The sequence below is a fragment of the Zootoca vivipara genome, chromosome 13 (genome assembly GCF_963506605.1).
Source record: "Zootoca vivipara chromosome 13, rZooViv1.1, whole genome shotgun sequence".
NCBI classification, from domain to species: Eukaryota; Metazoa; Chordata; class Lepidosauria; order Squamata; family Lacertidae; genus Zootoca; species Zootoca vivipara.
Genome location: NC_083288.1, coordinates 10,054,081 through 10,066,837, shown reverse-complemented (window position 1 = coordinate 10,066,837; position 12,757 = coordinate 10,054,081). Strand labels below are relative to the sequence as shown.

Sequence of the window (12,757 nt, the reverse complement as noted above, 5' to 3'; positions counted from 1 at the left end):
CTCGACACAAATCAGATCCAATCAGGCCTTTAAAAACTCAATTGTGGTTACGAATCAAAAGTGAAATTAAAATTAAGACGCCTGGCTGCAGAAGTAGCAGCTCACAGCATGCAGAGTAGCTATAAAATCTAATGTGATGTAAAGGAGGAGGTGATAGAATTAATTCAATGAGCACCTGCGATTAGAAAATAGGAACAATTTTGTTCTCATGTCTGTGGTTAAAATACCACTATTTAATGTGACGCTACCAAATACTGATTAAGAATAAAGAGATCACCACAGCCAACCACAAAGGAACAACCATATCCTAGGCCAACCCCAACACCTCTCACCATCAAAGGAACACAAGTGAACAGCAGAGAACCTACACAAGCGACGCTGACAAAACCCCACACACTTATTAAGCAAAATAGAAACATTGTCACCCGACCCCCCCATCTACTTTCCTTCCCCTCTCCTCACCAATGTCTCAACAAATGAAACTGATTAGTAAAAATGCTAAGAGAGACATTGCACATATCTTTGTAAACCAAGAAAACCCTTAATAAAAAACAAACAAACAAACAAAGAATAAAGAGATCATAGCAAAATTTATAAAATATTACTGAATTTAAAGTCACATCCACACCATACATTTAGAGCTGATGACTTCTCACAAAGAATCCTGAGAACCATAGTGTACCCTCCACAGACCTACAGTTCCCAGAATTCTGACTGCCCCAGATAAGCTAAATTTGGTTTGATTCTTGCATCAATGACTACTGCTTAAACCCCGAAAGATTAAAAGGATTATTCATTAGCTTGGTGACATTTCCACTTATGGCACGGTCTGTTTACCTGTGGACCTCTATATGTTATGTTTTATTATGACTTTCTGCATCAGATTATTATAAGGTGTGTGTGTGTTCTTTGTTGAATATTTTGTTGTTGCAATCCACCTTCTTCCAGCAGGAAACCCTCCTTTTCCTATCGGTGGGAGATGAAAAAGCCGCTGGGCTTTTTCTGCTCGCGGGACCCCCAGAAGCGGTGGAGAAACTGGGCCCCAGGTGAGTCATTCAAGCCAGCTGGATAAATTCAGGCCTGGATTGGTTGTGTATGTTGGGGAGGGAGCATGGATGTTCATTTTGGTCAGCCAGGAAGAAAAGAATCACAGGTTTCTGGGGGTCTTTGAAAGAGAGTGAGAGAAGCAAATTCATGTAGCAGTTGCAGGGCTGAAGCCAATCAGCCAGGCTAGGACATGGCTAGGGCTGGGCGATATATCAGTATATCGTCCAAAATCGATTTGAAGTCCATATCACGATACTGGCTTCATAATTGTTGATCTGGCAATATACAGTGGTACCTCTACTTACGAATTTAATGCGTTCCGAACGCACATTTGTAAGTCGAAAAAATTGTAAGTCGAATCCCATAGGAATGCATTGGGAGAAAAAATTCGTAAGTAGAAGCAACCCTATCTAAAAATTTGTAAGTAGAAAACCGCATCCCAGATGGCGGACGGAGCTCTATTCATAAGTAGAAACATTCGTAAGTAGAGTTATTCGTAAGTAGAGGTACCACTGTATCATGAATCAGTGTGTGTGTGCGCGCGCGCTTGCTATGCAAAATTCACAGTGTGGGGAAAACCATGAAGCCAGTCAATGCCTCTACATCAGGCATAGGCAAACTTGGCCCTCCAGATATTTTGAGACTACAATTCCCATCATCCCTGACCACTGGTCCTGTTAGCTAGGGATGATGGGAGTTGTAGTCCCAAAACATCTGGAGGGCCGAGTTGCCAGCTCTACATACTTCCATCCCTATTTCAAACATTGTGCTCTTTTGGTATATCACAATGTTGAGCTTGTGATATAGCATAATGTTGAAAACCAGAAATCGCCCAGCCCTAGGCGGTGGCTCTTGGAATATACGGTTGTATATTCCAGAAGTTCGTTTGACTTCCAAAAATGTTCGAAAACCAAGGTGCGGCTTCCAATTGGCTGCAGGAGCTTCCTGCACTCAATCGGAAGCACTGTTGGATGTTCGGATTCCAAAGAACGTTCGCAAACTAGAACACTCACTTCCGGGTTTGCAGCGTTCAGGAGCCAAAACGGATGAGTACCAAGGCGTTCAGCAACCAAGGTACGACTGTACTGTATGAGAGCCCATTGACCAACAAAGCAGCTGTGGGGTGAGGAGAAGCTAGTCTGACCCTGTTGCTTTTCTTCCCACAAGGGTGGCTGAACTGCTGGAAGGAAAAGGGGTTGGGAAGCGGGGCCGCTACCAGGGCAAAGCCACGCGGATGAGTCGGCGGCCAGAGGTGGAAGCCCTCCTCCGGACATTTGTCAGTGAACAGAGCACAGAGCAGTGATGGGATGGACAACGGGAATAAATGGCGCACTGTGAATATGACAACCGAGCCACCGTTCTTAAGGACTGTAAAGTAATAAACTTAAGGATCCCTCCCCCTTTGGGTTCTTGCTTTCAATGTGGCGGGGTCAACAAAGGAGATTGGTGGTCTGATTTGGCAACAGCAGGGAACTGAGAGGTTTCAAGGGGGAGGGCGGGATTGGTAAAAGTGAGGGATGGGTAGGGAAAGCATTGCTGTCTTTCCTGGAAGGAACCTCCCCCTATTAATGCTGGAGAAAACACAGAGAGTCCCTCTGAGCCCTTGCACTGATTTTGGCATGTCCCTAAATCGGTCTCGATCCCAAATCAAGGCTACTTGCATGCTACAGTCGAGGTGCCCCAAAGGCAGACAGTGCTAAATGTTTGTATCTTAAAATGTGCTTATGGAGGAGTATGCCTCGCCAAGGACTGCCCCACTCTTAAAAAGTAGCATACAAATTGAAACCGCCATGTTCGAGGGAGTCAGATATGTTTGGGCATTAAGCACAGCGTACTACTGTCCGCCAGAGTTTTCTTGCTAATGTAGAAGTTGTCGAATATGTGACTTTGTCTCTTGAGCAGTATGACAGTGCACTGATTCGTTTCCCGGAAAGTTTGCTTAGGGTCGTAGTGCTAGTAAAAGACATCTTTGAACATAAGAAAGCCACCCACCCACCTGTACCAGATAGACTCGGGTCTTCTACCTATATTGTGCCAATGGTAGGCGTATTAGGAATAATCATCCACAAAACCCACAAGACTAAATCTGGACAGAGGGCAAAATGCAGATATCCAAGACTGAAGTGAGAAGACAAAGAGGAAAGACTGAGACTTGCGGCTGGTAGAGGAATAGAGACAAATAAGGAGAAGCATGTAGACATCCAAAGTGAGAGACAGGAACAAACCAGGAGAAGGTACCAGAACAGAGAGCAGAAGGAGGAATCAGTTGCAGCAAAAACTACTGCTGTATTGAATGCCCAAGATCACGGCTAGGCAAACTAGGTAAGGCCCGGGGGCCGGATCCGGCCCAATCGCCTTCTAAATCCGGCCCGCGGACGGTCCGGGAATCAGCATGTTTTTACATGAGTAGAATGTGTCTGTTTATTTAAAATGCATCTCTGGGTTATTTGTGGGCCATAGGAATTTGTTCATATATTTTTTTGCAAGATATAGTCCAGCCCCCCACAAGGTCTGAGGGACAGTGGACCGGCCCCCTGCTGAAAATGTTTGCTGACCCCTGCCCAAGATACTCCCAGCTTGCTTCAAAACGGAAAGGAACTTCATCTATCTTTCTGTTCAAGTTTGGACTCAGATTTTTTTTTTTTTCACAACACACATTTACACCTGTCACTGTAGGGCTGGGAGAGAACCTTGCCTGTAATCCTGGAGATCTGCTGCCAGTCTAGACGGACCAATGGCATGGTTTGATGTAAGGCAGCATTCTGTGTATCCGTCCTTGCTGGTGTTCCTGCCTGGATGTCAAAATGCTCCATGATGCTAACCTGGGAGAGCTCGTATTCATCGATGTACAGAGGAGCTCGGTTCCATCTCCCACAAAAGAGTCGGCGACGTTCCTAGGTTTTATAAAGCTTTAGCCCTGAGCCCCAAGGGCCCTTGTAAGAACTGGAACAGGAGAACCACGTACGTTCAAGGTAGCTGTGTCCCAAACTTTCTGCCCCCTAAGCGTCTTTCTTTGCCTGCCGGAAGAGCCAGGAGATGCAGTAGGGGATCAGCGCCACAGCACAGATGTGAGCGCAGGTATTCCTGCAGAAGGAGAGGGTGTAGAACACGATCTCCCTGTCGGTGGGCAGTTGGAAGGAATCAAACAGGTGCAGGACGGACAGGGAGCAAACGATGCAGCTGAGGCGGAAGGCCATCCGCTGCCTTTGCTCCCCTTTGCAGCTCTGCGCGTACATTGGAGAGTTGAGGCCCAGCCCCAGGCCGAGCAGGATGCCCAGGTTGCGAAGCAGGCTGGCAAAGGGCGTCGTGTCGATATGGACCCACTCTGGCCGCTCGCACCACTCGTGGGCCTTCTCCAGCGTCCACAGGAGGTCCACCCCCAGCATCTTGAGCAGCAGGTAGAAGCCCAGGGCAAAGCCAAAGAGGAAGAGAGTGGTGCCCACATATCTCCTCAGGCTGGCGTCGTAGATGGAGCGGACGTGTTGCTCAAAGAACACTGCCACCAGCATCCCTGGGGAGTGGGGAAACGGTTCTGTTTAGCCGGAATATCCACAAACGCATCCACCCCAACGCCTCTCCCTTCCGTGTCGTTGACACAGGGCTGAGAGAGAGGGTTTGGGAGTATAAGCAGTTGGCTATTTAGTGCATCAAAGCATTGGTTATCAAATGCACTGCTGTGTCTCCTTGAACCTGGACATGAGGTGCCCACAAGGGTCCTATCGCTCTACAAATCGAAAAGCAGAACTTCACTTCCTCTCGTTTTACTTTTTCTCTCCTGCCCATATCATATTCTCTCTCTCCCTCCCTCCCCCTCTCTCTCCCTCCCCTCCCCTCTCTCACACACCCCAGGGCAGCAGCACCAGTGGTAACTGGTGCCCACTCGTACTGGTAGGACTGAGGGCAGGAAGACCAACAGTAGCCAGAGCCCCAAACAGCAGACTGAGCCTACTAATTCTAGTTTTGCCTCCAACCTTCTCCTGGCTAACATTCCTCATAGCTCAGTTGGTAGAGCACGAGACTCTTGATGTCAGGATTGTGGGTTCAAGCCCCGCGTTGGGTGAAAGATTCCTGCGTTGCAGGGGGTTGGACTAGATGACTCTCGGGATCCCTTCCAATTCTACAGCTCTATGACTTCTACAAGCTGCCCCTTCACCAGGATTGGCAGTAAGAAAGGTGATGGGGTGGCAGTGGCAGCTGACGGATGCCAGCCTGAGGTGGGTGGGGCAGTATGCCCCATCCCCCAAATGGACCAGCCTCTACCAAGTCCCTTTCTTCCCAGCCACTAGCCAGGTTCCCTGACAATGAACTTGGGGCCAGAGCCCACCAAGGCTGCCACATAAGCCATCCTTTTATCCAGAATATCGCCATACTGTTCAGAGACTCATTTTGTTGGGAGAGTTTTAACCCAAGCTCCTGTCGTAAGGCAGCATAGCCCACCTGTGCCCCCTTTATATTGGAACATCCAACTCCGTCGCACTAAAGTTAGGCTTGCTTTATCAGCAATTTACTGCCAAAGTAAAAACAAACAAACAATAAAATCACATAAACATTATAAAGAGCCGGTTTATAAGTCCAATATGATATAATTGACACTGCTACAGCTGGCAATCTAGGCTCCTTCCACCACCACCACCCAAGACAAATGTTAAAAGGTAAAGGTAAAGGGACCCCTGACCATTAGGTCCAGTCGTGACCGACTCTGGGGTTGCGCGCTCATCTCGCATTATTGGCCGAGGGAGCCGGCGTACAGCTTCCAGGTCATGTGGCCAGCATGACAAAGCCGCTTCTGGCAAACCTGAGCAGCACATGGAAACGCCGTTTACCTTCCCGCTGTAGCGGTTCCTATTTATCTACTTGCATTTTGACGTGCTTTCGAACTGCTAGGTTGGCAGGAGCTGGGACCGAGCAACGGGAGCTCACCCCGTCACAGGGATTCGAACCGCCGACCTTCTGATCAGCAAGCCCTAGGCTCAGTGGTTTAGCCCACAGCGCCACCTGGGTCCCTTTAAAGGCAAATGTTTGAAGACAAATGTTAGCAACATGCATATCCTTTGACTCCAGCTGTACACACCTTCTAACCGTCTTCTGTTTCTTGTGAATAAAAGCCTTTCACTGGTGCACAGAAATTTCGTCGTGCAGCTAAAAGCCTAGGAAAAACTCACCCAAGATCACACCTGAGATCACTTGATGCGGGAAGTGCGCAGCGAGGAAGACTCTAGATAAGCAGACGCAGACCTGCACAGTCCAGAATCCCGCCCAGAGGAGACCACGCAGACACCTGGGAGTGAGGGGGACTTGTTTAGACCAGAGCAAAAGCAGGAATTATCTTACCATGCCACCATCTAAATCTTTGAGATCTAGAGCTACAATCTCTCCCTCTCCCCCCCACCCCCGAGGAAAAGAGTTGCCTTGCTTGAGAAAGCCAGTTCTGTAGCCACAGCCCAGTGGCAAGAGCCAGCGAATGTCAGGCTTCAGGGAATTCTGTCCCTCCCACAGTGGCAGCCAAGAAGCAGAGAAAACAGGAGTTCTTACCAAGTAATTTGTTCAATAGTCACAGAAAGAGACGAAGGAATGCGGTCTCCCGAAGACAATGGAGTTGCTCCAGGTAAAGTCCCACCCCCTAGGTCTCTTCTACGTAACACCTGCACCGGCTAATCTGAGCTTTCTGCCTCTGAGCTTTTTGTTCTGCTAACCTCAATGCTCATCTGGTCCCCGGAGGGGGGGGGAATGCTTTCCAAGAACACTGAGTCTGTCAGCTGTCTCTCCCCTGGTACTGCTTCTTCCTGCTGCTCCCCCAATATTTCCTGGCTTCTCCCCTCTGCAGCCTCTGAACTATGACCTTCTGCAAACCACTGTTCTAAATCTATACTGTCCTCCTGTTCTCGGGAAGGTTCAGGAGAAGGGGGGGGGGTCTCACCGTTCCTCCTCAGTCTAGCCCCTGACAACGAACATGTCTCCCACAACCACTGCAGTCAAAGGCTGCATCCCACAATTTGTGTGAATTTACCATGTGATGGTTTCAAGATGATCTACTCAACAGACCCTTCATAAAGCAGGTATGGGGAACCTTATTCCTCCCTATGCTGCTGGACTAAAGTATCCCTCACCATTGCCCATGCTGGCTGTGGCTCCTGGGAGGAGGGGAATATCATAAATATTCCCAATATTCCAAAACTTTACAGAATTTCAGCAAGTTGAAATTCAAAGACATGTTGATGCAAGATTTTGCATAGAAAGGCAATGTAGAGGCTATTCAAAATAAACATCCCTCCCTTTGCCGAGGTAATGTTTAATTGCAATTATCTTAAATGCTAACTTATCAGGTCTCTGACCAATTCACCGTGTGGCAGACTGACAGCCTTTATATCTTTCCATTTTTCTATATTGTATTGCTATTAACATTGTTATTATAGATTAACTTTGTATATCACCCTTAATCCGCAGATCTCAGGGCGGTTCACAGCATAAAAAAATACAATATAAAACACATAACACATAATATAAACAATAACAGACCAACAACCCCCCCCTTTCCCCTACTCCTTCCCATAAACACATTTAAAAGGCCATAGATTGCTCAATTGGGAATAAAGGGGTGTTTTGGCCTGGCTCCTAAAGATATGTAACGAAGGCGCCAGGTGAGCCTCCACGAATGGGGAGCTACCACTGAAAAGGCCCTGCTCTCGTATTGCCACTCTCTAGATCTCTCATGGAGGAGGCACATGTACATGGGCCTAAGATTATGATCTCAGGGTCTGGGTAGGTTCATATGGAGAGAGGCGGTCCTTGGGTATTGTGGTCCCGAACCGTTTAAGGCTTTATAGGTCAAAACCAGCACTTTGAATTGAAACTAATCGGCATCCAGTACAGTCAGGCCAGGATCTGTGTAATATGCTCAAACCATGAGCAACCTGGCTGCTGAATTCTGCACCGGCTGAAGTTTCCGAACGTCTTCAGAGGCAGCCTTACATATAACGTGTTGCAGTAATCTAACCTTGACATTACGAGAGCATAGACCCCAGAAGTTAGGCTATCCCTGTCCAGGTGGGGCATAGCTGGGCCACCAGCTGAAGCTGATGGAAGGCACTCTGAGCCACTAAGACCACCTGAGCCTCAAGGGACAGCAAAGGGCCCAGAGCCACCTCCAAACTCTGTACCCACTCCTTCAGAGGGAGCGCAACCCATCAAAAGCAGGCAGCCTCCCATCCATCTGGTCTAGGGAACCATCCATTAACAGTATTTGCACTAGATTGTCATCACACCCCGGAGGCGGCAGTTCCTGTCTCCTTGGAGGTATGGAGACAGAGGAGCAAAGTTGTCCAGAGATGGTCACCATAGCTGCCAAGTCTCCCGTTTTCCCCGGGAAATCCCCGTTTTTCCAGCTGTTCCTAGCTGAAAAAATGGATTCCCCCCCTCCGGTTTATTCTGGTGCGGTGGCCATTTTGGAACTGGGCGGAGCATGCTCAGAAGCGACTTTTGATGCTGCTCTGCCCAGTTCCCAAATGGCTGCAGTGCGACTTCTGGCACGGCAGCCATTTTGGAACTGGGCAAAGCAGCATCAAAAGTCACTTCTGAGTAGGCCCCGCCCAGTTCCAAAATGGCGGCAGTGCTACTTCCGGTCTGCTACTTTCGGCCCGGTCCCTTATTTCTCTGACAGCAACTTGGCAGGTATGCTGGTCACCTGTTGAGATAGCACCACCTTGTCTTCCTAAAAGTAAGGTCCCAGTTGTTCTGAACCTCTGAGACCTGCATGTATATAGTGATATACAAATACTGTACTGATACTGATGGTGCAGGTTGAGAGCAGGGGCCTCACCTGGCAGCCAAGGTCTCTTTCTGCAGCGGCAAGAATTGCGACAGCAGGGCTGTCACCATGACATAGTAGACCCCAGAAGACCCCATGGTGTGACCAGAGGGGCTGCCTGGATGGGGAGAGACACAAGTGTAAATGAAAGGGGGGAGGTCTTACAGTGACTTAAAGAAAGCACAGGGAGAAGAGGGGGGGCAGGCTCAACCTCACCTGGGCCAGTTTCGCAGGTGTTGGGAAACTGCTGGATCACAGGGGGTGTTGCGGTGCCGTAGTAATCGGTCTCGCGTACCCACCAGTAGGGTCTCTGTCCAAACAGGATCCTGCAAGGAGGGAAGATTAAGGAGTGGTGGTTGGGCCCCCAGAAACCGGAAGATGTAAGAGAGGCTAGGAGGCAAGAAATAGCCACTGCCTGTCACGCGGGAGACCGGGGTTCGATTCCCCGACGGGGAGCCAGGGACCCAGGTGGCGCTGTGGGTTAAACCACTGAACCTAGGGCTTGCTGATCAGAAGGTCAGCGGTTCGATTCCCTGTGACGGGGTGAGCTCCCGTTGCTCGGTCCCAGCTCCTGCCAACTTAGCAGTTCAAAAGCACATCAAAATGCAAGTAGATAAATAGGAACCGCTATAGCAGGAAGGTAAACGGTGTTTCCATGTGCTGCTCTGGTTTGCCAGAAGCGGCTTTGTCATGCTGGCCACATGACCTGGAAGCTGTACGCTGGCTTCCTCGGCCAATAATATGAGATGAGCACGCAACCCCAGGGTCGGTCACGACTGGACCTAATGCTCAGGGGTCCCTTTACCTTTACCTTTACCCCAGTTGCCTCAGTAAATCCATCTCAGAAGAAAAACAAAAACCTAGCATTCCATGTTAGGAATGCTAACAAACTTAATAGCAAACTTCCAGGGAATCCTACTGTTAAAGGCTTCAGGAACTGGAAAAAAATGGCGTGAGTATTTTGTAATACTGTACTCCCAGCCACATTTCCTCTCCTCCCTCCATCTTCCTCTAATAGCCATTCACATTTAATTCATCTTGCTTTCATTTTTAATTCCTTGCTATAGTTTTTAAGTCCTGATTTTATTTACTGAGATCTTTTAAGTTTTAAAAATACCTTTATTATGAGTTGCCTATGCTACTTTTCTGTTGTTCTTAGATGGTTTTTAAAATTCTTTGTAAGCCCTTTGAATAGTATTTTAATAGAAATGGAGCCTATCCGTGTTTAAAAACAATCAAACAAATATCAGAAATCTGAATCGCCAATCCATGATGAATCAATTTCCATTTAATTCTACAAAATAAAGCTAAATTTTGCAAAAAAAAAGAAGAAATAGGGAGGGAGGGAGAGGGAAAAAAGGAGGAAAACCAAATAAAATTATGTACATTTGGCTACTTCTTAAATTAATCACAATCCCATGGTTTGCTTTTTTAGGGCAAATTCTGGAAGTGGAGAATCACAGTGTTTGAAAGTGCCAAAGATAATTCAGTCTACTTCCTGACACAATGTCCAGAGCATGCCATGGAAAAGCACCTACAGAACAAATAAATTATTCCATATTACTCAAGCAACTGAACCGAGGAGTGCTTCCTTTCCAAAAAAGAAAGCTTGATTACCCCACAACTGCCCTGGCTCTTGCTGCCGGATGGAGAATTCAAACTCCCAGTCCAGTTTCCAACGGAGCTTTTAAAACTTTAAATCGGATCGGTAACTAGGCAAGGGGCAGCTTATAAGGTGCAGCAAGTACATAAGAGCTCTAGATAGCTGGCTAAAGCCAAGCTAATACGTTGACATGTTGATCCAACAAGCGGCATGCCCCCTGCATCTTTTGAATAGCAGGAAGGGCACAGCATTAGTGAAGCAAGCAGTCGGAGTCCTAGGAATGGCCAAGCAAATGGGCACTGAGTGGGTTGAGTTTGCGAGGTCTGTGTTCACACCCATGCCAGCGTCTCTGTGTCCTTGGAGATGGAGGTTTTGTCGGAAGCAACTGAGCGCCCAATTTACTCTCAGTTTCAGAACACTCCTTTGCCAAACTGCTTGACTCCAGTTCCTCTGGATCTAGCTCTCCACACAAGCGACTGCTCCTCAGCCTCAGACACTTTTTGGGATCCCAAATCTACCTTCCACACCCCGGGGGTTGTCCAGCTCCAACTCCCCGAGCTCCTCCTAATTCTCTTTAGGATTTGACCATCTCCTCCATGGCTCCTCACACCCCAGGGGATGGCTGTGGGTGGTCAGCAATGCAGGGAATTCATTCTGCAAGCACTCAAAGGCATTCTCTGTGAGAGGATTCATATGAAATGCAAAGCTGTGGTTTAGCACTACAAGAACGGGCCTGGAGAGAGACCTGCATGCTTGCTCCTGCCCCTTCCCTCTCCACACAAGCTCAGCTTAATTAGCTCCTCCTTAGTTTGGGTCAAACCATAGTTTGCCATCACATCTGAACCAGCAAACTATGGTTTGCCCTGGCCATGCAAAACGGCATCAAAATCTGGACAATGGGAGCTCCACAGGGTTCTTTTTATAACATCAAGCCAAGCTTTGACATTATGTTTAGACCAAACCTAAATTGCCCTGCCCCAGGTTAAGCACTGGGACTACAGGAAATGGGGAATGGGAAGGGGAGCCACTGTCTGGGCAATATGACCGAGAGGAGAACTTGTTCCTGACGCCCAGATAGGGTGATCAGGATTCTAAGACTCCGCGCTCACCACTTGAAAACAAGGTTCAACCAATCGCCGATCACAGCCACCCAGATGAGTCGGATTCCCACTGCCTCCTTCAGCTGGAACCAGATGGGGAAGAAGACAAAGAAAGTAGTTTTGAGGTCAGCGACTGTGGAGATGAAGACAAACCAGTCCTGGTAGTCCATGAAGTTCTCCTGGAGGTAGCTGGTGGCCTGGATCCCTGCGCTGTGCAGAAGGTCCATGGTGCAGGGATTGCCTTCTCCCACCTTAGCTCTTGCTCGTTTTCCTAGCCACTGAGCCTTTATTGTATCCGAAACCCCTGATCTTTGATCCTTAACTGCCTCCCCTCTCCAAAAAAATATTGACAGAGGCTGCAACATGAAGCAAAGTGTGTGTTTGCACGAGTCAGTGCCTCCTGTTTTAGAGGGCATTGCTGCACCACTCACTCAGAACTATTTAAATGTCATTTCCTCTCTCCTATGGAACCCAAGTTTTATTTAATAGTATTATCAGCGTGCTCACTGAATTACAATTCACAGGACTTCGGGGGGAAAGCTGTGGCAGTTAAAAATGATAATGTCTCTTTCTGGGGAAATTAGCAAGACAGCGAGAGATGACAAATCACCTTAACTGCCATAGAGTGCAGTGCATGGGTCTAAGCCAGTGATGGCCAAACTCTGCCCTCCAGCTGTTTTTGGACTACAACTCCCATCATCCCTAGCTAACAGAACGAGTGGTCAGGGATGATGGGAATTGTAGTCCCAAAAACAGCTGGAGGGCTGAGTTTGGCCACCACTGGTCACTCTAAGCCAGGCATCCCCAAACTTCGGCCCTCCAGATGTTTTGGACTACAATCCCATCATCCCTGACCACTGGTCCTGTTAGCTAAGGATCATGGGAGTTATAGGCCAAAACATCTGGAGGGCCACAGTGTGGGAATGCCTGCTCTAAGCCACCAGCTACCTACAGGAGATGATGATGAATAACAATTTAAAAACCAGGTGGGCATTTTTTGGCACAAAGGTGGGCTTTGCAGGGGTTGAAATTTTCCTCAGAAGACACTTGAGAGCTTACTGTTTGTGCCTGTTTAGCTGCTTCTGTGCGATCGTTGTTTTCCAACGGTGGCTTTTCATCATAACATTATCCCAGCTGCTCACATTGATAATGTTACAAGACCAAGATTTGACACTGTGGCAAAGATAGTTCAGAGTGAGAGTA

The 12,757-nt window shown here is 48.0% G+C and overlaps 2 protein-coding genes across 3 annotated transcripts in view; one reads left to right on the top strand and one right to left on the bottom strand.

The window, feature by feature from the left end:
- PTGES3L (prostaglandin E synthase 3 like) overlaps positions 1–2,521 on the top strand; it is a 33,116-nt gene extending 30,595 nt beyond the window's left edge. Inside the window, exons 11-12 of one of the 2 annotated variants that reach the window (XM_035134651.2) lie at positions 952–1,046; positions 2,215–2,521. In XM_035134651.2, coding sequence (XP_034990542.2) covers positions 952–1,046; positions 2,215–2,350 — 231 coding nt within the window. In that variant the 3' untranslated portion in view covers positions 2,351–2,521. The remainder of the gene's footprint in view (positions 1–951; positions 1,047–2,214) is intronic. The other variant, XM_060282275.1, reaches the window with a different exon arrangement.
- A 1,081-nt stretch (positions 2,522–3,602) lies between these two features.
- On the bottom strand, positions 3,603–11,855 carry LOC118094355 (glucose-6-phosphatase catalytic subunit 1-like). Its single transcript, XM_035134657.2, has 5 exons — positions 11,564–11,855; positions 9,068–9,177; positions 8,864–8,969; positions 6,210–6,325; positions 3,603–4,558 (listed from the first exon to the last, which is right to left on the bottom strand). Exons 1-5 carry the CDS (start codon positions 11,779–11,781, stop codon positions 4,047–4,049), a joined length of 1,062 nt encoding a protein of 353 aa, XP_034990548.2. The 5' UTR covers positions 11,782–11,855; the 3' UTR covers positions 3,603–4,046.
- Positions 11,856–12,757: the final 902 nt, after the last annotated feature.